The sequence below is a fragment of the Homalodisca vitripennis genome, unplaced genomic scaffold, assembly GCF_021130785.1.
Source record: "Homalodisca vitripennis isolate AUS2020 unplaced genomic scaffold, UT_GWSS_2.1 ScUCBcl_2969;HRSCAF=8176, whole genome shotgun sequence".
NCBI lineage: Eukaryota > Metazoa > Arthropoda > Insecta > Hemiptera > Cicadellidae > Homalodisca > Homalodisca vitripennis.
Genome location: NW_025779086.1, coordinates 3,420 through 30,091, shown reverse-complemented (window position 1 = coordinate 30,091; position 26,672 = coordinate 3,420). Strand labels below are relative to the sequence as shown.

At 32.9% G+C, this 26,672-nt stretch overlaps 1 protein-coding gene across 2 annotated transcripts; it reads right to left on the bottom strand.

Annotated features, from left to right (window-relative positions):
- Positions 1 to 148: 148 nt before the first annotated feature.
- On the bottom strand, positions 149 to 26,672 carry LOC124372348 (DNA ligase 3-like). 2 transcript variants are annotated; one of them, XM_046830728.1, is made up of 9 exons: positions 26,513 to 26,672; positions 16,876 to 16,988; positions 15,119 to 15,223; positions 14,085 to 14,231; positions 10,804 to 11,019; positions 10,069 to 10,176; positions 4,555 to 4,643; positions 3,763 to 3,832; positions 149 to 377 (listed from the first exon to the last, which is right to left on the bottom strand). In XM_046830728.1, the coding sequence occupies exons 1-9, from the start codon at positions 26,655 to 26,657 to the stop codon at positions 276 to 278; spliced, it is 1,095 nt and encodes a 364-aa protein (XP_046686684.1). In that variant the 5' UTR covers positions 26,658 to 26,672; the 3' UTR covers positions 149 to 275. The 2 variants fall into 2 exon arrangements, with proteins under 2 accessions (XP_046686684.1, XP_046686685.1); XM_046830729.1 differs by having other exon boundaries at positions 10,069 to 10,128.

Below are 26,672 nucleotides of genomic sequence, written 5' to 3'. Positions count from 1 at the left end.
GACTCCACAGATTATTGGTTTACACAGAAATATATCTTTTTCTAATAATACATATTGAGATCTATTTTTGAAGTAAGAGCTAAAGGTTTTTTAAGTATAATTAGTGAAGGGGAATAGAAACGAGGTAATGTTCAATAAATAAACACAATTTAACATTTAAATGTCAAGAATAATTTATAGAACAGTAATAACAAGATTTACACGTAAAACATGCAAAAAAAATGTAAAGAATTACATGTAGAAAATATAAAGTTGTAGACTTGAAAGAAGGAATATCACGACTTCTTGGTATAATGTTTAACAAGTTGGAGTTTCTGCAGTTTGATGCTGTCCCACAGCCAAGACACATCAACAGCTGTTCCTGCCAACGGCTCATCCTACAATCACAACATCGCTGGTGACGGTTACTGTACTATATGCAATCTTAACCTAATTTTCTCTCTGAAGAAGAAAAAGAAGCCTAAAATTGTATTGCGACAAAATATAGTGAAACATTTCAACATTAATACAGAACTAATATAATTATATTCTGTAAATACTTAGGTTACAATAGCTGAATTGGTGCAAGCTTAATAACAACTTAAATGATTTTGAGCAAAAAAACAAGTATTTTTGTTCTTTGTCTAAAGTTTGTTATTGACGATGGAAGGTTTGAATGGATAATAGGATTTTGGACATTTGCTATCGTTATATGTTACAACATGTACAACACAACATTTTGAAGATTGAAATTTATCCTCGTCAGGTGTAAAAATGATTGAACCACTTTTTTTCTTTCTTTTGTAATGGACTAACTATTTTTTCACCTGATGAAGAGGCTAGATTTCAATCCTCAAAACGTTGTGTTATACATTTTATAACATAATGATGGGTAGTGAAGGAAACAGAATTTTTCCGGACATTTGCCATCGTTCAGTGAAACAAAAAATCAGTAACACTAAGTTTTGAGATCTGCAATCTGATCTCTTCTTCAGGTAAATAATTAACCTAATACATAATTACAAACTAGGTTAAAATAAACAAATACCAAAGCGTTGTGACAAGTCAGGAATCATAACCACCATGTTGTGTGTCAACTTCATTAACTCTAAAACATGCACTTAATAAAGAACTATACACAACACTAATCATTGTAACTGAACTACAGACTACACGTCACAATACGTCTGCATTCGATTACCAGCCACCTACGTCTGACCAGACGCTACTAGCAAATAGCAATCGTCACAGCAGAAACAAGATGGCAGAAATAAAAAGGAAGGGGGACAGGAATGGGCCTTTTTTATTACTATTATTATTCGTTCATGCTAGATGAACTTCTTAAAACCATAATGTGACTATTATAACCATAATTGGTTTATTATAAATATCTTATCCATTTGATACTTTTGGTTTTCTTTTTAGTTCATTTTTAGAATTGGCAACTAAAACGGCCTAATCTCGACTGATGGTTGACTGATTGGTTGGTCTGCCAATTTAATGTAAGTTGCCTCTATTAATTTCCTTTTAAAGAAATGTGGTTCTCGAAGTATTATGTTGGCTTCATCCCAATTCATATGATGGTCTTCGGACCAAAATGGTGTGCAATTTTTTATTTCTTTGTGAGACCCTTTCTCGTGTTTTCTGTGTGTTCTTTTATCCTTACGTTTAATGGTCTTTTTGTCTCATCTATATATTCCCTATTGCAACTATGTTTTATACTATAAACACAGTTTTTAGAATCCTGTGTGCCATGCGTTAAGATGTCCAAGACGACTTTAGAAAATTTCCTGCAAAGTCAATCACAAGAACTAATGATGGGCCAGAGAGGGATGGTAGGTTTGTGGATTTTGGGACGGCCATATAATATGGGGGGATTTTGGAATGGTGAGAGTTAATTCAGATCTAAATTTATCTGAAAAATATGCTTTGTGTTTTCTTAAGATGTTTGCTACTTTGCGTTCAATTGAATCAGTCGGGTCTTTGTTTAAAACCGTATATTTTTACCAGTATTTAGAGTTTCAGAAATCTTTTCTTTATATGCTACTGAGCCAAGTAGAACAGTACCGTTGCCTTTATCGGCTGGTAGGATTTGGACCGTGTCATCTTTCCCAGGGATCAACATGGCCTTTTCTCCTCTATTCTCAAATTGGGCTTTGTGGGAGGAATTTTCCTGAGCAAAAGATTGGCCTCACAACGAAACCGGTCACCCTGTTCCTCAGATGACTGTGAAACAAGCCCCGACTCAATTCCAGTTACGAAATCCAGTGCCTTTACCAATTTTTGTGCCACAGAAAAGTTTAAATCCTTAGATAAAACTCATATTTCCGCTTCATTGAGGACTTTTGAAGAGAGGTTCATTACATTTTTATTATTTGCATCTGTCTTTAGGCAAATCACATTGTTTAGGGCTAATTTTTTCAAGTTTTGAAATTGTTTTCTTGTCTATTTCAGAAACTTTATTACATCTATTTTGGATGCTTTCGAGAATGTTAATGAATTGTGTACTAATCAGGGTTTTTAATTCAGTTTTTTTACATTCAATACTATTTTGAAGGAGGCATCTTTCACAATGATGATATGCAATTCTTTTTTTAAGTAAAGATTTAGAAGCAGAAGACAAAAATTTTACTGGCTTTCCTACTATAAAAAGGAGTTTTTTACTTGTACGTTTTTCAACAACCGAGTAGTGTCGAAACCCTACTATCCTTTAAGTATTTTTGGTTGCTTGATTTGAGCTGAGTTTATCTTATACTTCTTAAATAGTGTTAGATTTCCAAAACAGATTGTACTCCATTTCATAATTTTTAAACTTAGCAACTATTTAGTAATCTCAGGTCATTGGTTTATCTCTCCTTACGTTAAAGGGTGGACAGCTCTCTTAGACCAGAATAAGGAGGATATAAGACTGATATTAGGAATGTTGACAGGACATGGCCCTCTAAGGAAGCACCTTATGAAGGTAGGCCTTAGCCAGAGTAACGAGTGTAGACTCTGTGGAGAGGAGGAGGAGTCAGCAGAGCAAATTTGGTTAGATTGTCCTGCCATCGTAGAAACTTGGAAAAGATACCTGGGAGCATATCTCCTCAGCCCCAAGGATATCAGAGAAACAGGAGCCCTCAAATTTGATTGGTTTTTGCAAAAGCCTTGGACTTTGAGGGCACAAAATTAAAGTAAGGGAGGCGCAAAGGTCCTTTTAGGACTAAGCGCGCGAGGACAAATTGTCCTTTTCCCTCTGGAAGGAAAAATAACTCAGATCATGTGGAATCCTCGAATCAGTGACAGAGAATTAAGGCTTCAGTGCATTAACTACTATGTTGATTCTTAGGCCATTACGTGATCTGCTCGTAAAGAGGTCATTAGGTACATATGTTTACTGTAACCTGAGTCTTATGTTTTATATTGTAGTAAAGGTAATTGACGCAATTCATGTACATTATGTATAAAAAGAATAAAGGAATTTTGAATTTGAATTTGAATTTGAATACCTAATTTAATGAAAATAAAAAACAACATGCTTATTTAGTAGATGCTTGATTTCTTGGCTGTTAAGATATTTTGCATTCTGCATCTTTCATAATAAAAGGAATATCTTCACAATAATATTTGCAATAAGTAACAAAGATGTGGTAAACCCAGATATCTGGACTTATTACAGATAAATTAACAAACGACCAGCGCAAAATGGGATCAGCTGTGTTTATTACAATGTATTTCGTAATGTTCATTTAACACTGTATTGATTACAAATGATAAGAAAAGTATGATACTGTACTGATTTACCTGATTTGTCCCCACGACTGTATGAGTTGCTTCATCTGCATTGTGATCTTTCAGTAAATCACCTCCATAACTACATTAAAATATTAAGGACTGTAACTGAATAAACATGCATAATACTACACACTTGGTACAGTACTTGTTTTCAATTTCTAATGATTTATTTATTAATTTTTATTTGAAGAACTTGGAGAACATTCTCTAGATCTATCAATGATGTAGAGTTTTACAACTAGACTAAAGAATGTGAGTATATAGTATTGTCGACAGTCATATAGCATAGCAATGTGAACTGTGTTTAGTGAGATTTGCAAGGAAGGAAATGCAAACAGCATGTTGTTAATCGTATGTCTTTAAAAATGACTAAAACAGTGATTTGAGGAACCAATAGGTGGAAAACCCCGCAATTGCTTATAAAGTTTGTGACTTATAACAAAGGTGTGGGTTATATCGGCGGGAAAACCATTATAACTATACTTCAGTGCAATACGATTTCTTCAAAATTTTCACTGCAGTTCTATATTGAGTGGCTTTAGATGTCTAGTGATGCATTATGACATCTGAAATAGTCAACATGTTAAAACTCCTGCATAATCAATACCTAGCCAAAGTACATGGAGTTATCCCACTTATTAAGCCTATAAACTCAGTGATCTTTAGTTGCCTATAAAGGCAACTGCTCTCTGCTACAGTCAACACGTTAAGCTCATACAAGATAACCTTAACTTTTAGTATTCATAAATGAATATAAATAAATATTGCATAAAATTGTATTTTCTGATTATTAAAGGATACGCAATAAAGTATCGTTCCAGCACATCTTTACTTGTAACTCCTTCCTCTGGTAGAAACAGCTTCACTCCTACAAATACATCCGGCAACGGCTGAAAATAGATATAAAAATTGAATTGCCATATTAAAATTCCTTACAATACGTATTAATTCTTACAAAATTACTAAAGATGTATCAGGAGAGTCTTCTCAATCCAAACAGATCTTAAAACTTTTTAATGGGTGACCAAATTTCATTCCAACTATATTTATTTTATTTTTTACAACTAGTTCTAGTTGTAGTTACAAAAACCCCAGCAAAATAAACATAAATAAGTAGTCAAAAAAAGGGGTAATAATATGAGAGAAACGGAAGAACAATACTAGGACATTTTAAATGATTGATTCTTACTTGAGTAATGGATGGACACTGTCTACCTGACTAGTGTACTGACAGTCTGACTCTAGTGGTCATTTTGTTCCACTTCAGGTATAACTAATATACCTGTCTCAGAGCATGCTTATGGTGATTTCAGTAAGCAGTCAAGTTATGGAATCCAAACAAATTAAGAGCTTTGCCCCAAGGTAATCAATTGCTCATTGTGGTAAAGACAAAGAGGTACAAAGGAATATGTTTACCAGCACTGTGAGATTTTAAAGGAGCCATTGCTATTGACTCAAGGTACAAATGAATGTCCCCCATTGTTTTGCCAACATTTATTACGTTGATAAAATAATTTGAATCTTACAACCAGAAAAGTTTAATATTTTTAGGCATTTTGTAAAGCAAAACTATAACAAAGTTGCGTCAAATTCTTTATAAATAATAAAATTGTATGTTCTTGAACTTGGACTGAAAAGTATGAAATAGTATTTCCACTAATAATATCTGATTGTAACATCAACCATACCTTATCAGATGACAACAAAGAATTCACCTAGGCTCAGGCACTTCCGTTTCACTTTGTAAATCATAGCCAATATCGAAAAAACCATCACAACAGACTGAGGAGAATTAGAGTATATAATAATAATTTTGCTGGTTAGAATAGTTTATTGTTCCTTAGTTCCAGAAATAAAATTTCATGTGCTGGCTTGGATGCAGTGTTATCAGATCACCCAGTTGTCTTTCCAAGTTTCTAGTACTAAGGGATATAATAAAATATTTTCAACAAAGTATTTACTCATTAAAGAATAAAAATAATGTAAATTACACGAAATTAATAAATTTTTGTTACAAAAGACAAAAATTTGGAAACACCAAACACATTCTTCTTTACAAAAAATGCTGAATTGATTTTCCACTATTTTAAATTATTTTGTTACCGACAGCAAAATATATCAGAACAATTTTAAAATTATAAATTTAATTTAATACAGACACAACACATGTTTTAAGTTATTCCTCAGTTGTAATATAATTTAATCATAATGTTAATGGTGTGTCTGAAGTCTCCAGGAATGTTAGCCTCTGTTTATAGTTAGTTTGTGATATTTAATTATTATGACGCCATACGTGCAGGTGACAATACATCTTTGACTTCAACTTTTTTCGATCAACAAAGCTTTCTGAAAATAAAGAGACATCAATGTGTATCACATCCAATAATTCATAACACAGAAAATTTCGGCACATTCAATTTTTAAATATACTTAAACAACTTTCAGTTCTGAATATTTTTTTAAAGATTCAGCTTTGACATTCACTATTGGTGGTTCTTAAGAAACTTATAAAATGTATTAATTATCAATTTTAGTTCAATTTAAGAGGTGTGTTAAAAAAGTATCACGAATTTTGTGTATTTTCAAAAATTATTTATTTATTTGTGAATATCTATTTTGTCCCCTTCAAAGTAATCTCCCTGGGATATTATACACTTATGCCAATGTTTTTCCAATCTTCGAAGCATTTCAAAAAATCATTTTTTTTGTATCTTGTTCAGCTCCTCCTTCAATGCTGTCTCTATCTTGTCAATCGTGGCATAGCGACGTCCTTTCATGGGCCTCTTCAGTTTCGGGAACAAGAAAAAGTCTCAGGGGACCAGATCTGGAGAATACGGTGGCTGCGGTATCATTAGTGTGTTGTTTTTGGCCAAGAAGTCACGTACAAGCAGTGATATGTGAGCAGGGGCGTTATCGTGGTGCAAAAGCCAATTTTTGTTTTTCCACAAATTCGGGTGTTTCTGGCGGATTGCTTCGCGCAAATTGCGCATAACTTGCAGGTAATATTCCTTATTCACCGTTCTACCTTGTGGCAAGAACTTATGATGCACCACGCCCCTGCAATCGAAGAAAACTGTAAGGAAAACTTTCACATTCGACCGAACTTGGCATGCTTTTTTTGGTCTTGGTTCGTGCGGCAGCTTCCATTGAGATGATTGAGCTTTGGTTTCCATGTCATAACCATAAACCCACAATTCGTCACCAGTTATGACCCTCTGGAGCAAATTCGGGTCGTCACGGACAGGTTCCAACATCTCATTAGCAATGTTCATGCGATGCTGTTTTTGATCGAAATTGAGCAATTTTGGTTCAAATTTTGTGGCGACCCATCTCATGCCCAAATTATCGATTAAAATCTAATGGCACGAGCCAATCGATATGCCTAGGTCCTCGGCAATTTCTCTAACAGTGATTCGACGATTGCCAATACAATTTTCTTCACTTCATAAATTTTTTCGTCTGTTGTTGAAGTGCTCGGGCGTCCGGCACGCTTTTCGTCATTCACTTCTTCTCGGCCTTCTGAAAACATTTTGTACCACCGATAAACGTTGCTTTTGTCCAAAGTAGCTTCTCCGTATGCCACAGTGAACATTCGAAATGCATCCACGCACTTAATTTCGTTTTTCAGACAAAATTTGATAGAGGTTCTTTGTTCCATTTTTTTGAATAGGTAAAAATCGAAGACGAACCAAAACACGTGCAAGCAAAGCAGCTGTCAACAATTAATTGAACATTCAAAATGGCCGAAATTGTCAACATAAGTGAGAGACAAGACATATGCCACAAAAAAAAAAAAAATCAAAATTCGAATATACATAACCCGTGAAAATTCAAGATACTTTTTGAACACACCTTGTATATAATTTTGTAATGAATCCTAAATTTTTATATATAACTTATTAAACAATGCAATATTGTGCTACAAAAATTACTAGTGGAAAGATGCTACAAACTATTAATAATTGATTACTAATAGATGCTGTAGTTCAAAAAGCCATATTAGTACCACAACTGGAAGAAAAAGCAAAAGTAGCAATTGGTATCATGAGGGTCTTGTTTCTATTAAAAGGGATGTAGATAGGGTGCACTTTTTGTTAAAAAATAGTATAGATCTTAAAGGCAAGATTTACAATAGTTAAAAAGCATGAAATTCAAAAAGCAAAGTTTTCTGCAATTTGTGATATGGTAAATACTTCTTTGAATGAAACCAAGGCTGCTTGGTCAATTGTTTCATCAATATCTGTATGAAGAGTAACAGTAAACCTCTGCCCACACCAGTTTCTTTGACAGCAGATAAATTTAATAAATATTTTGTGGATTGTGTAAATGATATTAGAACCAAGGTGCCTTTTAATATAGAAGACCATAGCTTTTATGTAAATAGTGCCAACTGTGATGGTAATAGATTTGTAAATAGTTTTAATATTAATGTTTTTACTGTGGAAGAAGTTTTTAAAGCCATAAATGGACTAAGAGAAAGCGCATGCCTGGATGTCTATGGGCTAAATTCTGCCATTCTAAAAGTTGCTTCTGTTTTTATTTGTGAAGTCCCTCACTTACTTATTCAATTTATGTATCACTCAGGGTGTTTTTCCTGATTTAATGAAGGTTAGTAAGATAATACCCATACACAAAAGGGGAGCAAAGGAGTTATGTGACAACTATAGGCCTATATCTATTGTGCCCACAGTGTCAAAGGTCTTAGAGAGACTTTTACATGGTCAACTTGTGCACTTTTTGGAAAACAATAACTTACTGTCAAAGAGTCAGTTTAGCTTTATACCTAAGAAGAGCACTGTTAGAGCTGTCCAACTCCGATGAAGGTATTGAGAACCATCATAATGTAGTTCTTAGATCCTATGATATGTCCAAGGCCTTTGACATTGTGGACCACAGCATCTTAGTAAATAAGTTACCTTATTACTTTTTCAGTAATTCTGTTGTAAGGCTGTTAAAATCATAATTAGAAAATAGACTTCAAACTGTATTTCTAAACAGCAACTTTTCTAGCACTCTGTATGTACGCCATGGAATTCCACAAGGTTCCATTTTGGGACCAAAGCTTTTTGCCCTGTATATCAACAACCTTCCGTATAATTTGCAAAGTAACATTATAAAGACCTTTTTGTTTGCAGATGACTTGGGAATGTGTATACAAGATAAGTGTGTAGATAATACAAATGCCATTTTAACAGACAGCTCTGAAACCATTCTTGATTGGCGCAGTGCGAACAAACTTAATCTAAACTCTCAAAAGACACAAGATCTTATTTTAAGTCTTTCAAATAAAGAGAGCTGTGATCCTCCTCTCAAGTTTCTTGGCATATATTTGCAGAGTGATTAAAAATGGCAACATCATATCGATTATGTGGCAACAAAGATTGCAAAAGGCATATTCTTGATAAGATCTTTAAGAAATAAAGTAACTCAGGATATCCTGCTTAGTGTGTATTATGCCGTTGTACATAGTCAGCTAAACTATGGAATCAACCTTTGGGGAAACTCTGGCTATTGTGATAAGTTGTTTGTTTTGCAAAAAATCGTTAGGCTTATTTGCAATTTGCCAAATTTGACTCACTGTAAACCATATTTGATCAAATCATGCATTCTTTCCTTCCCATCCCTGTATGTTTTTTCTACAATAATGTACATTAAAGAAAAACCTCTATGCTTTACAAAATATAGCTGATATTCATGGCTATGAAACAAGGAATAGGCTAAATATTGTTACAAAAAGATGCTTTTACTCTAGCACTCAAAACAGCTTTGTATATCAGGGCATTAAGTTATTCAATGCATTACCTAGTGATGTCAAAGGCATGCCCCTAAACAGATTTAAAACCACTATTAAGTTACGGTTAACTGAAAAATGCTTGTATAGTGTAAGTGAGTACTTTGATGTATAGGGTAACTTTTAACCTGGTTTTAGTCCTTTTAGTCACTGTATTTTATACTTTTATAGTAATTTTACACCTAGATCAATTAATTGTAATTTTAAAATTGACCTAGTTTTATTAAAAAAATATTCACTGTTTTGACAATGTCTTACATAATGACAAAAAACTTTATTCTTGAATATAGTAAATCAAACATGTATTTAAAGGGTTGATGCATTTTAAAAATGTATTTGTATTTAATAATCATAGGTTAGTGTGGATTGTTGTTATCCTTTAACTGATGACATCGTTATACACTTTGTGTTCTGACAATAAATGATTGATTAATTACATACTTTGTCTTCAACATTACATCAACGATATGATACAACTAAAATGTTTGAACGTACTAACACTTACAGTTACTTTATTGACTTACATTTTTAAGATCTCTGGCTTTCTTCTGTGGAGGAGCATCATCGGAAGTGTCTCTCGTAACCTGCAGAATATCCCGAGTGAAATTGTTACCCATCACATCTGTTAATTGCTGCATAAAAACACACACATTGTGTATGGGATATTGGTTTTATTAAATGCTACGTACAAAATTGCAAATATTCACGCATACAAACAGTCATGTTAAAAATTATGGCTATCAATCTTATAGCTTTACTACTTGGCATTAATTGTAACTGTCAGTTTTTTCGAATTGTGATTCACTGTGCCTCAGTGCGTCTAATTATGCAGCAAGCCAAAACACAATACAACAGTACGGGTATAAAAACTTTTAGATTTAATATTTCTATCCAGACGTCTCAAATCTATGTTATCTCACTAAAGACAATACGCAATTCAAATTTATTTAAAAAGTGTTAAACACATATATCTGAATAAACTTTCAAGTACATTTAATACACATTATAGTCTTTCCACAAGTCAACAATTGAAAAGAAGCAAGATTTTTATTGTTTCAAATATTTGATATTATATTACCACTGAGGAAACATTGGAAAAACATATTGATCTGCCAAATGGAACTGGTCCGAGGTAGCTTACGCAGGTAAATTAGGGCAGGCTGGACAAAACCTTGTACATTTTTAGAGGTACAATGATTTGAATTGTAAACCATTGATTTTATCACAATAGATAACTTATAATATGCTCCAGTACTCACAACCGTAGTGCGCTTGATGTTGCCCATGGCTGCAGTGGTTGCGGTTGAATCCTCATCTCCACCAGATGTCGTGGGGGAGCTGGTGTTGGCTCTCTTCTTGCGAGGTGATTGCTGGGGTGTTGCAGGACGTTTGCGTGGAGACGTCACAGGGCTGGAGGTGGTCGAAGTACTAGCCATTGTGAAATCAGATGTGTCCTTGGATAGTTTGTATAAATTCTGTGAAATAATAGAAAAGCAATCATTAAACTATAATAATTGCAAAGAATTTAATTACTATCAAAATTTTACACCTTTTGCCTGTGAACACTTGGATATACTTGAAGACAGTAACCAAGTAGAAGGGAACATTCATTTAGTTAACTAAACATCTCGATTTCATATTCCATTTTAAGATAAATATGCAGTTATGCTCATTTCTTAATTCTAGAGTGCATGGCTAACTTTAGTGAAGCCTATCACTCTAGAGTCTTGGATATAAAATGACCTACACACTTCAAACTTTGCATGAAGCTTGTCATAATTTCAAGATTCTTGAAAAAAGCAGCTTTAAATTTCATGAAGGTTCAATTTCAAACGTGATTTGATAATGTGACTTTTTTCATAAAGTATAATTTGGAAATTCAATGTTAAAAACTGGTGAAAAAGTTGATTTTAGAGCACTATCACGTTGTAGTACCCTCCGTAGCTCACCGGAACTTTTATTATTTTAACATTTTACAGGAAGGTTTCGGCATTTGTTATAAAATTTTATAACACATTAATGTTATATGTAACATATATAATGATGGCAAATTTAATGTCCAATACCCCGTTATCCTTTCAAACCTTCAACCGTCATTAACAAACTTTAAAAAAGAATTTTAAAAATGCTATGAAATCTTACTACATGAACAAAAACTTTAATGTACCACATGGCATGATATGACAAGAAAGACTTCACCGTAGAATTTAAAATTTTAATGAAACTTCACTTTTACATAGACAAGAATATGTTTCTATCATGATGCATGGAATTTGGTTGAACGTAATTTTTGTGTCAATATGTATTAGTATTGTCTGTCTGTCAATCTTCTTGCAAGACATTGAGAATTAAATAAGGTATGGATTACAAATTTTTGCCTCTGCAAAGACTCTTACGTGGCACGTAGTATGGTGTACTCCTACCTTGTAACTATTTATGAATGATAATGCATCTAATGGGAATGATAATGCATCTAATGGGAATGATAATGCATCTAATGGAAATGATAATGCATCTAATGGAAATGATAACATGCTATTTTTAAAGTGTTTCAGAATGTTCGGTAATGAGTAGAGTGTTACAAGAGGAAAGTAAACGTTAAAATGAGGAAAACATGTGTACTCTGCAATTTTCCAGAAATAAACTTAATTCAACGTCAATGTATATTTTTTAATGTACCCTTTGGACTACATGATGCACCTCGGCTGTGATGTACATGTTTTTGGTTGGTGAGTCTGTGGTCCACAGTTGCATGAGTAACAATGATGTGGATGATACATGCACATTGATACCAAATAAATCAAATTGCAGTTACCTGTGCCAATATACCTTGCGTCACTGTCCTGTGAATTGAATTAGATTGTGTTGTATGGCATATAACACAACAATACACAGAAGGGATATTGATGAAACCTATGATGATTTTAAACAAATTATGAACTAACTGATTTTGAAACAAATGGAAGACAGTGACAGTTGCAATAAGTCAACAATAAAAATTGTAAATAAACAAAATGTAATGAGTGGCACTTTCTAAAAGGAACTCTACAACAATATTAGCAACCCTTTGACCTTCAGTGGCAGCTAGCAGCCGAGGTTTTCCTCCTTAGCAACAGGGGGAGGGAGGGTGAGTATAAGTATAAAGTTAAGCAGTTCCCATTTTATAGTCCTATTGACTTAAAATATGACTTTGTTGCATCAAATCAAATGGAAATTTATGAAAACTTCCTATATGACAAGGATCTAGATCTTGTAGCTACAGAAACAATTAGATACATCCATCATTATTTATTTGGCTAATCATTTCATAAAGAGAAGATGCAAGATGTGCAGACAAATAATAGTGCCTGATGAAAGCCTTGTAATAGATGGTATGTTAATCCTGGGGTGTAAAAACCTTATTTTATATAAATACAACACAGAAAGCCCTAAAATGTGGGGTATAGCTGTACAAACTTTGTACTGAAAAGAAATATACATACAAAATAAGGTTTACATAGTAAGTGGAAATATAACAATGAAACTAGCCAAACACAAAAAATTACTATATGTACCAAAACAAGCAGAAGACTCTAGCATCGTACTCCCTTCTGGAATAATGAAAAAAAAGGATGCTAATTTTTAAATGTGCTACGTTACAACCAAAAAGGTGCCAATACAAAATACTGCTAGGAACCCATGTTGTCAATGCAATGGTTATTTTCCTAGTTAATCGAATTAAAAGTGGGTTATGTTCTGATTAAAGGTAGGACTGATGAAAAACATATCATCTACCAACTCTACAACTACCTCTGATAATACTCCTATAAGAGTCGTGCGAGCTGCAGCACCGAGTCCTGGGATAATGGCAACTCAAAACACTGTCTCAACAAACAAGGTGGATTAGCTCATAACACAATAAACAGACTTCTTTCTTGGTACAAATATCTTGTAGATAAACTAAGCACAAAAGATGCAAGGAAGAAAGTGAAAAATGTTAACCCCTATTGTTCCACCTATCTAAAGTGCTTCAACACAACGTACAAATGAAGCTATTGGTTTGAACTACTATTAAGATTTATGTTATGATGAACACAAAAGTAGTATTTTCTTGTATTTTTTTTTTTTTAAAGTAATTTAAAACTATTGCATTCAATAACATGACAAGAACTTCTATTGTATGATGTTATAATTTTTTAACCTAATAAATTCAGTAATCGTGTATCCGACTAGTGTTTTATGAGCAATGGTAGCAAACCCCACATATTCTGAAGTATTTCTATAAGCACGGACTCATACTTCACAAACTAGACAGACAAGCAGATTAGTAAAACCACTCATAAAACAATGCCTAATGCATGTACCCCTAGGGGCACAAGAGCAATTTATTTAAAGAAGTGAACCCAATTGGCTAAACGATAACAGTTAGGAAAGATCATATGTATCATATCATATTTTGTAAATATGTATAAAATATGTTAAAAGTCTGACAAAATTATTATTTTCCAACGTGTTACTATGTAGATAATGCTTACGTTTTTGTGTAAATTATTCTTTTTACCTGCAACTCAGGCAATGAAGTCGCAGTCTCCCAGTCCTTGTCACTACGTATCCTGGTTACCCGTGGGAACCTGACAGATATCCCAGAAGCTGTGTGTACCTCATGCTTCGTAAACTCTGCACCAGTGATCTCCCACACAGGCTGGGCCTACATATCAAATTAACAATATCAGATTCACAACTAATAAGGTCATATTAAAAAAACAGTACTACACTCCCTTACGATGACAACATAATTCTGTGAAGAAAGCGTCTGCCTTATTAGAACAAATGCGCTGTATTGCTTCAAGTTGTGTACAAAGAAACAGATGATGACTTGCTATTTTTATCCGTCAAGACACCCTCTCAGGCTGTTGTCGATTTACAAAAATTTTAATTTGAATACTATTTTACTAATATATTATTATACTGTTTTTTATGTAAATAACCATTACAATAATATTATAGTACAAAATGGTATGTTTGCTTTCTTTGTATGAAAAGACTTTGTTGATACATTTTTAATTTTTTTTCAATAAAGTGATCAATTGTTTGGAAAAAACAATAAATATTTTACTCTAGAAGTGAGAACAATCTGATTTTGAAGTTGTTTTCTTGTTTGTGAGGTAACAAAACTTGGATTTCTGATGATCCTGTACTATTTTACTTTAACTCATGATTTAATGTTTAAAGCTACGTTTGAACCTAAATATCATAATATATCAATCAAATTTTTGTTTTTTTTTATTTTGGTCTTCTTCGCTTTGAAATTGCACCTAGTCCTAAAAAGACCTTTGCACTGCTTCCAGAGTAACAGGATATACTGGATGGGTATATATTGAGGTAGGGGTCGCACTAATCTCAAGTCATGTCTCCTTGGAAGAAGGGGAAGCCAGTTCCAAACCAGGCTCTCCAGGCAGGGGGTGGCCTGCTTCATTAAAATGTCATTTTTGTAATTGTAACTGGACACACCACACCAGATGTTTTTTATAAGTACGGTAATAACAAAATATATTTTAACATGCTTTGGTAAAAATCATGAACTTCAAATTTTACCTTGGGATCCCTGGCAACAAAGTCAGGTATCATGGTTTTTGTACAGTTCAGCCAGGATGGTACTTTAGATGCATCTTTGCTGATTTTAATCATGTCCAGCTCTTTCTGAAAAATCACAATGATATTTGTTTCTTAATTTCAGACAGATTGAAAAACACACAAAAGAAGAAAACTAACCATATATGATACTTTACTATTCAGCTAAATTACTATTTTATTGTATAAATTATATTTATTTCATGATTCGTACAGGCATAAAAAGCTATAGCTACAGAACTTATGCATGTAAAGTCATTATTTTTTGTAACAAATTATAACAGTTTTTAATAGTATAATTCACAATGAATTTATTGGATTTTTTAAAACCTGACACATTGACAAAAAACATACTTTTTCCCACCAGTCCAATTTGATAGGTTGACTGTTAAATTGAGCTGGCTCAGTTAACCTTGGAACTGGCAAAGTCGTAATTTACGATGCACCGTTTTCCAGTGTTTTGGGTATGGTACACTAAAATTCCTAACACCATTCAACCTCAAATATTCATAAATGTCAATAAAAATAAAATGGACATTGGTATGGAACACCAATGATGAGCATGATTGTCCTGGATCAACAGTAAGAACAAACTAACAAATGGTTCAGCATAAACTTTTGTGCATCTCACGAATGGGTATGTATTGCTATTCATGGTAATTAACTCCTTTTGAACTTATATATATATAGTAACAATAGTAAGTAATTTTCAAAACACAACAAAAATAATATAAATATAGAAGACAGGTTATATTACACTATATGATTCAGTTGGTCAAATATCAATGCAATTTATGTGAACTTTTCTTTTAATTTGAATATTTGTTCTTAAATAGGATTATTATTGCCAACTTCCACAAGATTCAATACATTTTGAGGATCTCTGTTATAGTTTATTAGAATTTGTAACTCTTCTTTAGACTTCATGTTTCACCTTTTATTGCAAAATGAATAATTTTCCAAGTAATTTTGAAATCCTTTGTACAAATTATTTGAAGTAACTAAATGTTCACCAAAATTCCATTTCATGCTAGTCTGATTATTTGATGTTAGTACCTGAATATGTTCTCTGAATCTTGACATAACATTTTGACTGGTTTGACTAATGTAACAATTATCACATTCACTGCACTTTTTTTCAGATACCAGGTTTTAGAAATTTATAAAATTACTGATTAGAATTTTCATTTTTTTTAATTTTTGGATTAATTTGAAACTCTTGTTTTCAGTTTTATAAACTCAATTTAAATTTTGATTTATAAAATGGTTTGGTTTTTTGAATTGGTTTATTCAGTTTGGTGTTGTGTGGTACACAAATATTTCTTTTTCTAAATTATCATTCTTTCCTGCTTTTACTTTACTTTTCTTTTTCATAATTAAATAAATTATTTTAGGATTATATCCATTTTTGTTGCCAAATATACTATTGTTTTTCTTCATTACAACTTTTTTTAATTCATGGGAATATTCATAAGTCTGTGTATTATTGAGCGAAACACAGCCATTTTGTGTTGCCACAGACAATTTGAATATTTTGGAATGATTAGATCAGTTTGAGTTGATTTTTTATAAATATTGAATGATCGTTTTACAATTTCTTTTGAAACTCCCTTTCTCACACGAATAACAAATTTAAAGCTAATGGTAAAAAACTTAATGCTGGAAAAATAAAATCAAACCAAAATAAATTATTAATACAATGATTACCATTCCATGGTTACCTGAAGCCTCTCCAAGGTCTTGTCGTCATGGCCTGTGTGTACCTTTGTGACAGTACAGAACTTCTTGGTGTGAGGGTCATAACATCCCATCAGAAACACAGACATCATACCACCTGCAACAAAACATCTATTGTTTACATGACAGTCATACTTCAATATACAAGGGCTATTCAGAAATTAAGGAATGTTTCCACCTGATGCCACCAGGCAAATTGCGTATGTACTGGTGTGCTTGTGCTCGGCACACCAGTCAGCATCTTGACAATGGGAATATCTCCGCACTGCCCATTTGTTTAATATTCAAATTTTAAATGTGTGCTGCAATCAAAAATCCTGCCAATTGTGAAGTGCGGTCTGTGATTTTTTTATGTTGGCCTAAAAACTTAAAACCAATAGAAGTTCATCAGGAACTGTGAAATGTACAGCAAAATGTTATGACTGAAAGTTCTGTTGGGAAATGGAGAATTCAGTTTAAAAATTGCAGAAAAAAAACGTTCATGATCAAGAGAGTAGTGGACGTCGGAGCATTATGACTGACGATCTGATTGCCAAAGTTGACGAAAAGATTCATGAAAACCGCTGTTTCACAATAACTGAGCTTTTTCTATGTTTCCCACAAGTTTCACGGACTTTACTGTTTGAAATTGTTTCATAGAAGCTAGGTTACCACACATTTTTTTTGCATGACAATGTCCGACCGACCTCACATGGAAAATTGTACACAAGAACTCATGTACTTGATCAATTGAGAAGTTTTTCCTCAACCCCGCTACAGTCCTGATCTTGATCCAAGTGATTGTCACTTGTTTCTGAGAATGAAGACCTTGCTTGCAACAGCCTTTTCACAATGATGAGGAGTTCCAGGCATGCATCATTCAGTGGCTGAGATCACAGGTGGCAGAATTTCAAAGCTTGTCCACTGCTACAATAAGTCCTGAATTTGTATGGTGATTATGTAGAAAAATAGTATTTTAGTCCCTCTTTCACACATATATAGTAAAATGTTTTTCTTGTATTTGGTTTTTTTAAAATTCCAAAACATTCCTTACTTTCTGAATAGCCCTCGTATTAATGTAATTTTCTACTTTTTATCTTTTGTAAGTATATTTTTTATTTATGTACACAAAACTTGTGCATTACAATAAACTTGTTATTTTTATTAATTTATTCGTGATACAAAATACGACTTGTATCCTATAAATTACACATGACATACATTTTTTGTAATGTTCCGCAAAAAGTTAATGTTTTACTGCACAAATCCTCAGACAAAACCTGCTTAAATACAATGATGAATGGCAGAGAAAGTAGTTTTGATACTACTAACTACGGGCACTGCCCATCACGCTAAGTTTGTAATTTTCGAGTTGGAAAATATTCCTGATATTGATTATTTTGGCATTTGTTTAAATTATATTATATAAATAGTCATAACATGATCGATTTTGAAGCTGGTCTATTCTCTCGAAATCAATTGTTGTTTACCTTTTCATCTGTTGATGTTATCTTTCCTTGTTTGTTTTGATTAGTTTCCGTCTGAAATGACGTCGCGGTAAACTGACATCATTCTTTTCTGAGAGTTTTAATAACTTTGTGGGGAACTTACTCAATAAAAGTAAAAATGAAGGGGGTGATGGTAACTTTAATGATGAAATTTTGAATATAAGTGGTGATGAAGAAATTAACCCTAGAACTAGCTATCGACATATAATGTTGATCTGAATCGATTTATGGGTGGCAACCGACATTATCGGACAGGCACGTGTTTTGACAGTTCATATAGTGCATAAATCAACACTACCATTACTATTTATATACAATTTAAAACAGAAAGAATTGCTTATTTCAATGGTGAAATTTGTTTTGCTGTTTTGACAACAGCGGTGTTACAGTTACGTCATAAACTTGCCAGAAAGATTGTCTTCTTTTAGCCATTTCGAAAATTAGTGATATATTACAGGTATGATTTATTATGTTGGTTTATAGCTTTTGATAGCTTTGTTTTAGGCTATGTGACAGGTCAAATTACGACATTTGAATATTCGCGGGGAATTGGCAGACTGTGATGTCAGTGAATCGGCAGACTGGGACGTCAGTGAATCACATGTTGTCGGAATTGAGATTTACTTAATTAATAACGGAGAAATATATTAAACTTTATACGGGAATAAATTTGATTAATTAAAATGAGTTATACTTAACCAAAATTTGTGTTTTACAAAAGTACTAAATAAAATTACGCAGAAAAGTCAATTATGGGATAAAATGACTTGCGTATTGATGACGTCAGAAAGCACATGTTGCTAAATTTTTAAATAAAAAAAAAGCTTTAGAAAAATAATAAAAGAAAATAGAAAGACTTAAATTGATCAATTATAGTGAACGTGATAAATTTCGACAATTATAAGAAAAGAATCAAATTATATTTAATCGTGAAGACGCTGATTTGAACGGGAGAGGGGATGAACATTGTGTGAACCGGTATGCGTAGTTTTATAGGGAGAATCCTTCTTCTCTGTCTGGACTTGAAGCAGTAAGGACGTCTACTCGTATAGATGAAATTTGAAACTGTACAATAGTGCATTGAAGTTGTAATTAGGGATGGGATGTTGTGTTAGTGAACAAAAATCAAAGCAAAGTGAGTAGAATTAGACAGTATAATATAAAATAAATTGACGTCAAAGTCATTTGCTTTGTCTTTCATTGAGTATCCCATCTACAAAGAAATGTGGTAAGATAATAAGCTTTAAATTAAAGAATATTACTTTCAAAACTTATTTGATTCAAAGTGATTGATAAGAACAGTGAATATTTTGTGAACTTTATTATGATATAAACAATCATATTGATCAGAACTTTCAATAGAGTAATATTAAGTTTGAACCATTATTCAACCTACTTAAAAAACCTGAGATAATATAGACCCAGTGCTAGTGATATATATAACGTGTAGCCTACTTTCATTATCACAAACTACACTTTCAACAACACCACAGACATTGAAGTTTGATCGTTATTTAAATATCAACTTGGAATAATATGAGTTAGCCAACACGAAGCAAGTCGCATAACCAATGAGGGGCAGCAAACTTTGAATACCGATTGTGAGAAAATTGGGACAACAAACGGGGGCCTGGAACGTAGCAGAATCGCACAGCCAACTTGGGACCTGGAACGTAGCAGAATTTCACACATACGAGGGGACCGTAGCAAAATGGCGCACCAACTGGAGGGCTCGAACTTCCACAATTAAATTTAAGTAGGTTAGTGGTAGCCTATTTTAGACTAAGTGAAAATCACTGTTTTTTATATAATTGTATTTTCAGGTGTGTGTCTAGAATAAGTATGATAAATTATTGTTAGTCTATAAGTTTGATAACTTTGAACACAGCCTAGTTATAATATAAATTTGTAAAATTTTCCTGGTAGGCTAGTAAAACAAATATTAGGCCTAAATAAATAACAGAAACTTTCAAATTAAACATAGGCCATAAAAATGGAAGGCGAACAAAATAATGAAGGGCCCGCACCAAGATTTGGACCAGTAGAAGTAGATCTTCATAGCTCAGGAGATACAGGGTTTTAGGTCGATCATCCCCTAATATAGTAGAACATGAGGCGTTGACAACAGATGACAGAAATTCATTAGAGAATGAGGTTAGCAGAGTCAGTAGTCCAGTAGGAGTTGATAGGGATGAAGGTCTTATTGCATTCATGAGGACTATGATGAATAATCTGAATGAAAAGATGGATAAAAATAATGAGGAATTGAGGGATCTGAATTATAAAATAGATCAGAATAATGAGGTACTAAAAACGGAAATGCAAAGAAGTAATGAGCAGTTAAAACGAGACATGGAACAGATGAGAGGTGAGTTAAACAATAAAATAGCAGAGACAACGGAAGGTATGAGAGTAGAGATAAATAAAGACTTAAATACTTTAGATAAAGAATTAAAGAAGTTGGAGGAGGGGGTCAGACTTGAACTAAGTGAACAAGCTGAGATAAACAAAGGTGAGAGGAATAAACTTAAAAGTCAGGTTAGAGGAGAGGTTACTACAGAGATAAAGAAATTAAAAGATAAAAGGGAAGAAGATATGAGGGAAATTGAGAAAAGGTTTGTACACATTGAGGATGATAAAAAGAAAATAGCTCAAAGATTAGAAAAGTTAAATAAGAGATTTAAAACAAGATTAGATGAGTTAAATGGTAGGGTAGATAGGGACAGAGCTAACTTAGAACTTAACCAGGATGGAGAAAATGGTAAGGCGAGTAAGGACGTAGAGAACAAGTCAATAACGGGCAGTAGTTTACAGGAAATAGAGGACATGGGAAATAGAGTAGAAAAATCCCTGGATAAGAGATTGGATGAAACTTTAGGGAAATTAGAAAACAAACAAACAGAACTAGAGAATATGATGAGAAATCAAAGCATGGTGGGTATGAGAATAAGCCAACCAGCAAACGCAGAAATATTCTTATTGGAATTTGATCCAATAAAAAATAATATACATCCTATGGAATTTTTGGAAGCTTGTAAAAAATGTATAGAGAAAAATGGAGAAGGATGGGACTTCCAGGTATTGATAATTTTAAAATATATGAAAAATGAAGCAGGAAAGTGGGGACGACAGCACATAAATAATTGGAAAAACTTTGTACAGTTTTATAGGAGCTTTAAAGGGAAATATTGGTCCATAGGGGAACAGAAAAAATTTGAAAAAGAACTAATGGGTAACGGTACATATAGGGTTGGATCTGATAATCTAGTAACCTATGTATTGGAATTTTATAATAAAAGCCAGTATTTAGAAACTAGAATTGACATGGGAACATTCCTGGCATACATAAGCAAACATGTTCCTAGAACCATAAGTAGTGCAATTGCTGCAGCCCAAAATGTTGAAAGATCGGAAGATCTAGAAAACCTGTTGAATCAACTTAATATACTGAATAGTGACACAAATAGAAGTTATGACAGATCATTTGATATGAGAAATGAGACAAAACTTAATAGAAATGTAAATCAATACAAGAATTTAAGACCTAGAGATGCACCATATACAGGGACACAAGTTAGAGGGAATATAAGAGGAAATAATTTTACTAGAGTAGGCCCATACTACAATAGGGACACATATAATAGGGAGAGAGTAGAGTTTGAGAATGATAGGAGATGACAATAATAGTCAGATTAGTATAAGGTTTGTATAAATATTTAAAATAAGATGTGACAAGAGTAATGTAATATAGTATATAGCGTGTGTAATATGTTTCCAGTAGGAGATGACAATATAAGGATGTTATAATATTGTTTATCAGTAAGAATATGTTTAGGAGTTTTTACAAGGTATTTATGTATTATCATAACTTGTGTGTGTAAAATCTAGTATAATCTAATAGTGTTAACTTGTATTGAACATTATGTTGTGTCAAATGGACACATTAAACATTATATTCAAAACATGTAAAGGTTACGTGTATTCAGTTAAAAAAATATTTAAGAACTTTAGTACTGTTCTTATATACGAGTATTCATGGTAATTTGTGTAATTGATTTATATATTCATTGATATTTGTATAGTTAATTATATATTCATTGAAATTTGTGTAATTGATTTATATGTACACTGTAATTTATGTAACTGTTTAATATTCATTATAATTTGTGTAGTTGATTTATATATTCATTGATATTTGTATAGTTAATTATATTCATTGAAATTTGTGTAATTGATTTATATGTACACTGTAATTTGTGTAATTGTTTAATATTCATTGTAATTTGTGTAGTTGATTTATATATACATTGTAATTTGTGTAGTTAATTTGTGTTATATAATTGTAAGCATTTTGCTTTGCTTTGATATTTTACTTTGTTTTATGTGAATACTCTTACATGTGTTAACAAAATTATTAAGAAATTTAAATAATAGTTTAATTGAACAAAAATTTAAAAGATTTAATTACCTGGAGGAGAAAAATAAATTGACAACAAATATGTGATCAATTTATATTTGGGGGTTGTGTGACAGGTCAAATTACGACATTTGAATATTCGCGGGGAATTGGCAGACTGTGATGTCAGTGAATCGGCAGACTGTGACGTCAGTGAATCACATGTTGTCGGAATTGAGATTTATTTAATTAATAAGGAGAAATATATTAAACTTTATACGGGAATAAATTTGATTAATTAAAATGAGTTATACTTAACCAAAATTTGTGTTTTACAAAAGTACTAAATAAAATTACGCAGAAAAGTCAATTATGGGATAAAATGACTTGCGTATTGATGACGTCAGAAAGCACATGTTGCTAAATTTTTAAATAAAAAAAAAAGCTTTAGAAAAATAATAAAAGAAAATAGAAAGACTTAAATTGATCAATTATAGTGAACGTGATAAATTTCGACAATTATAAGAAAAGAATCAAATTATATTTAATTGTGAAGACGCTGATTTGAACGGGAGAGGGGATGAACATTGTGTGAACCGGTATGCGTAGTTTTATAGGGAGAATCCTTCTTCTCTGTCTGGACTTGAAGCAGTAAGGACGTCTACTCGTATAGATGAAATTTGAAACTGTACAATAGTGCATTGAAGTTGTAATTAGGGATGGGATGTTGTGTTAGTGAACAAAAATCAAAGCAAAGTGAGTAGAATTAGACAGTATAATATAAAATAAATTGACGTCAAAGTCATTTGCTTTGTCTTTCATTGAGTATCCCATCTACAAAGAAATGTGGTAAGATAATAAGCTTTAAATTAAAGAATATTACTTTCAAAACTTATTTGATTCAAAGTGATTGATAAGAACAGTGAATATTTTGTGAACTTTATTATGATATAAACAATCATATTGATCAGAACTTTCAATAGAGTAATATTAAGTTTGAACCATTATTCAACCTACTTAAAAAACCTGAGATAATATAGACCCAGTGCTAGTGATATATATAACGTGCAGCCTACTTTCATTATCACAAACTACACTTTCAACAACACCACAGACATTGAAGTTTGATCGTTATTTAAATATCAACTTGGAATAATATGAGTAAGCCAACACGAAGCAAGTCGCATAACCAATGAGGGGCAGCAAACTTTGAATACCGATTGTGAGAAAATTGGGACAACAAACGGGGGCCTGGAACGTAGCAAAATCGCACAGCCAACTTGGGAGCTGGAACGTAGCAGAATTTCACACATACGAGGGGACCGTAGCAGCTATACTAAGCTAAGTTATCGTATATTTTGGAAATATATAATGTAAAAATGGTTTTTTTAATAATTTTTGACAATAGTTGTACCCATAGAAACAAATTTAGGTGTCCCACCACTATTCAAAAATACAAAAATTGAGAGTGGTTATTCATTTATTGTTTTGTAGCACATATGACTCTCTAAATTTTGGTATATTTTGGAAACATTTAGTGTAAGAATTATATTATTTATAAATTTTGGAAAATAATCTTACCCGTAGTAACAAATTTAGAGTTTTGTGTACTATTTGTGGTTTTTATGAGGCGTGTTCAGAAAGTAAATACTCTTTCATTCTACTACAACAATAGCGCTGCAAACGGTGTTCTGTGCATGCGTACTAGTTGTCCTTGTTCATCGCCATTTTAGTTGTTCTACGTTGTGTTTTCGGTTTTCTCGGAACGTTTAAAATGTTGAAGACAATTAGTGATCCCGCCGATTGTGAGCTTTGTTCTACAATAAGATTTTTGAACACAACGAATGTGAAACAGGCTGAAAGTCAACTTCGAGATGTTTACAGGGAACACATGATGAGTGAAAGAATGGTATAATAAACCAACATACCATCTAAATTGTGGCTTAGAATTAGAATGTTCAATCGTAGTTGAACAAATTTGCATAATGAGAATCAGAGCGGTCGGTCTTCTCTCGTCACAGATGGGGTAAGGGTAAGGCCAGTTAACTAAAAAATCAAAAAGAACAGACGTTTCACTATGACAACGCGATTTCCAACAAATTTCAAGCACTCTTGTACAAAATTATTACAGACTGCTTAGGTTATCGCAAGCTGTGTTAACGATGGGTTCCAAAAATGCTTACTGACGTGCACAAAACCAAGAGACTCAAAAGGGCTTTGACTTTTCTCACACAGTACAGTGATGGTGGTGAGGATTTTGTAACACTGGAATCCAAACAGCAGTCAATAGAGTGGCAACATACGCAATCCCCGAAGAAACAAAAATTCAAGACGACAATGTCTGCACAAAAAATCATGTGCACTGTCTTTTGGGATCGGAAAGGTGTTTTGCTGATTGATTTTCTCCCAAAAGGTGAAACCATTAATGTGGAAATGTATTGCGAAACCTTAAGAAAACTAAGGCGGGCAATTCAAAACAAATGGAGAGGAATGTTCAGTAATGGAATTGTGTTGCTCCATGACGATGCTCGGCCTCATACCACTGGTGACACTCAAACATTGGTTCGAAAATTTCGTTGGGAGCAGTTCGATCACCTGCCCTACACTCCGGACTTGGGACCGTCTGACTACCACTTGTTCCTGCACATGAAGTGCTAGGCGGTGAAACTGACGATGAAGTGAAAACTGCCGTGGAGTCATGGCTACGTTTGTTGGTGGAAACCTTTTACAAACAGGGTATAGACAAATTGATCATCCACTATGACAAGTGTTTCAACATCGGTGGAAACTATGTTGAAAAATAGTTTAAGGCTTGGGCTTTCATAGAAATAAAATTGTGTACAGCAAAAATTGTTTTACTTTTTTTTTAAACAAGTAAGTAAAACTCTCTGAACATGCCCCGTACAATATATATATATAATTTTTCTCAGGAGAACCTGGATACCATTATATATTTCCTGAAACTAAATAAAATGAAGAATAAATTGGCTATCTCAGATTCTAATATTTATAATATTATCACATTTACCAAGGGCAGGTCCACACAAATTTAGTGTAGTCTTTTTTTATGGTTTCTTCATAATGTTTTTTTACCATAATTATCTCCACATTTTCCTTAAAAATAATGTATTTACACTTATAGGTTTATTTTTAAAATACAAAATATTTTTTATTTTGTATATTTTACAAACAAGCACAAAGCACTAAAAAATGGCCTGCCATCAGAAAAAGAAATGACTGCCAGTTCGAGGGTTAAAAAAGTTATGTAGCAAGGCCTAACCTTCAAACTTGGGAGTGACGAATGCAAGCTTATAATCCCCATTTTTAGTGGTAGATTTGGTATAAATCTAATTATTGCTAGGTAACTAAAAGCTTAAAATATAAGAAAGTAAAATACTATTTTAACATGTTATATGGCCATTTAATAGTTTTAATTGACCCTAATCACCCACGCAATGATTTCCATTAAAAAATAAAAAAATGAATTCAGTATCCGAGGGTACAAATTTTAAAAATTTCATTGGCAGTCAATGGAATAAACTAATAATAAATCTTTAGGTTGATATTTAGAGCTGGTAGACATATGCGAAATCTACATTTCTTCCGATTAAGTCAAAAGGGATATTTTATTCAGAATGTTCTGCTTTCCAGTCTATATCTGACATTTCCCTTTCCGTGTATTCAAAACCAAAACTATAAAATTCCCAAAAAACATAAATTTTGTAGGGATTCACTAACCCTTTTGCCCAGTGCCATACCAGGCTCCTAACACCAGTAGGTCTGCCGTGTCTGCCATGGCTCCATCCATCAGGTAATCCTTCTTCACCTTAAGCCAGTGTCTCTTGCCGGGAGAGTATACACCCTGTACACAAGATACAAACATCTAAATCATGTAGGC

What these genes read in the sequence shown, in the direction of transcription:
- LOC124372348 (XM_046830728.1), bottom strand. Translation starts at nt 26,657, where the DNA reads ATGTTTGTATCTTGTGTACAGGGTGTATACTCTCCCGGCAAGAGACAC. An exon ending in AGACCTTGGAGAGGCTTCAG is followed by an intron (nt 15,224 to 16,875) that starts GTAACCATGGAA and finishes GTGATTTTTCAG; the next exon opens with AAAGAGCTGGACATGATTAA. An exon ending in AAGCCAGAGATCTTAAAAAT is followed by an intron (nt 4,644 to 10,068) that starts GTAAGTCAATAA and finishes ATCTATTTTCAG; the next exon opens with CCGTTGCCGGATGTATTTGT.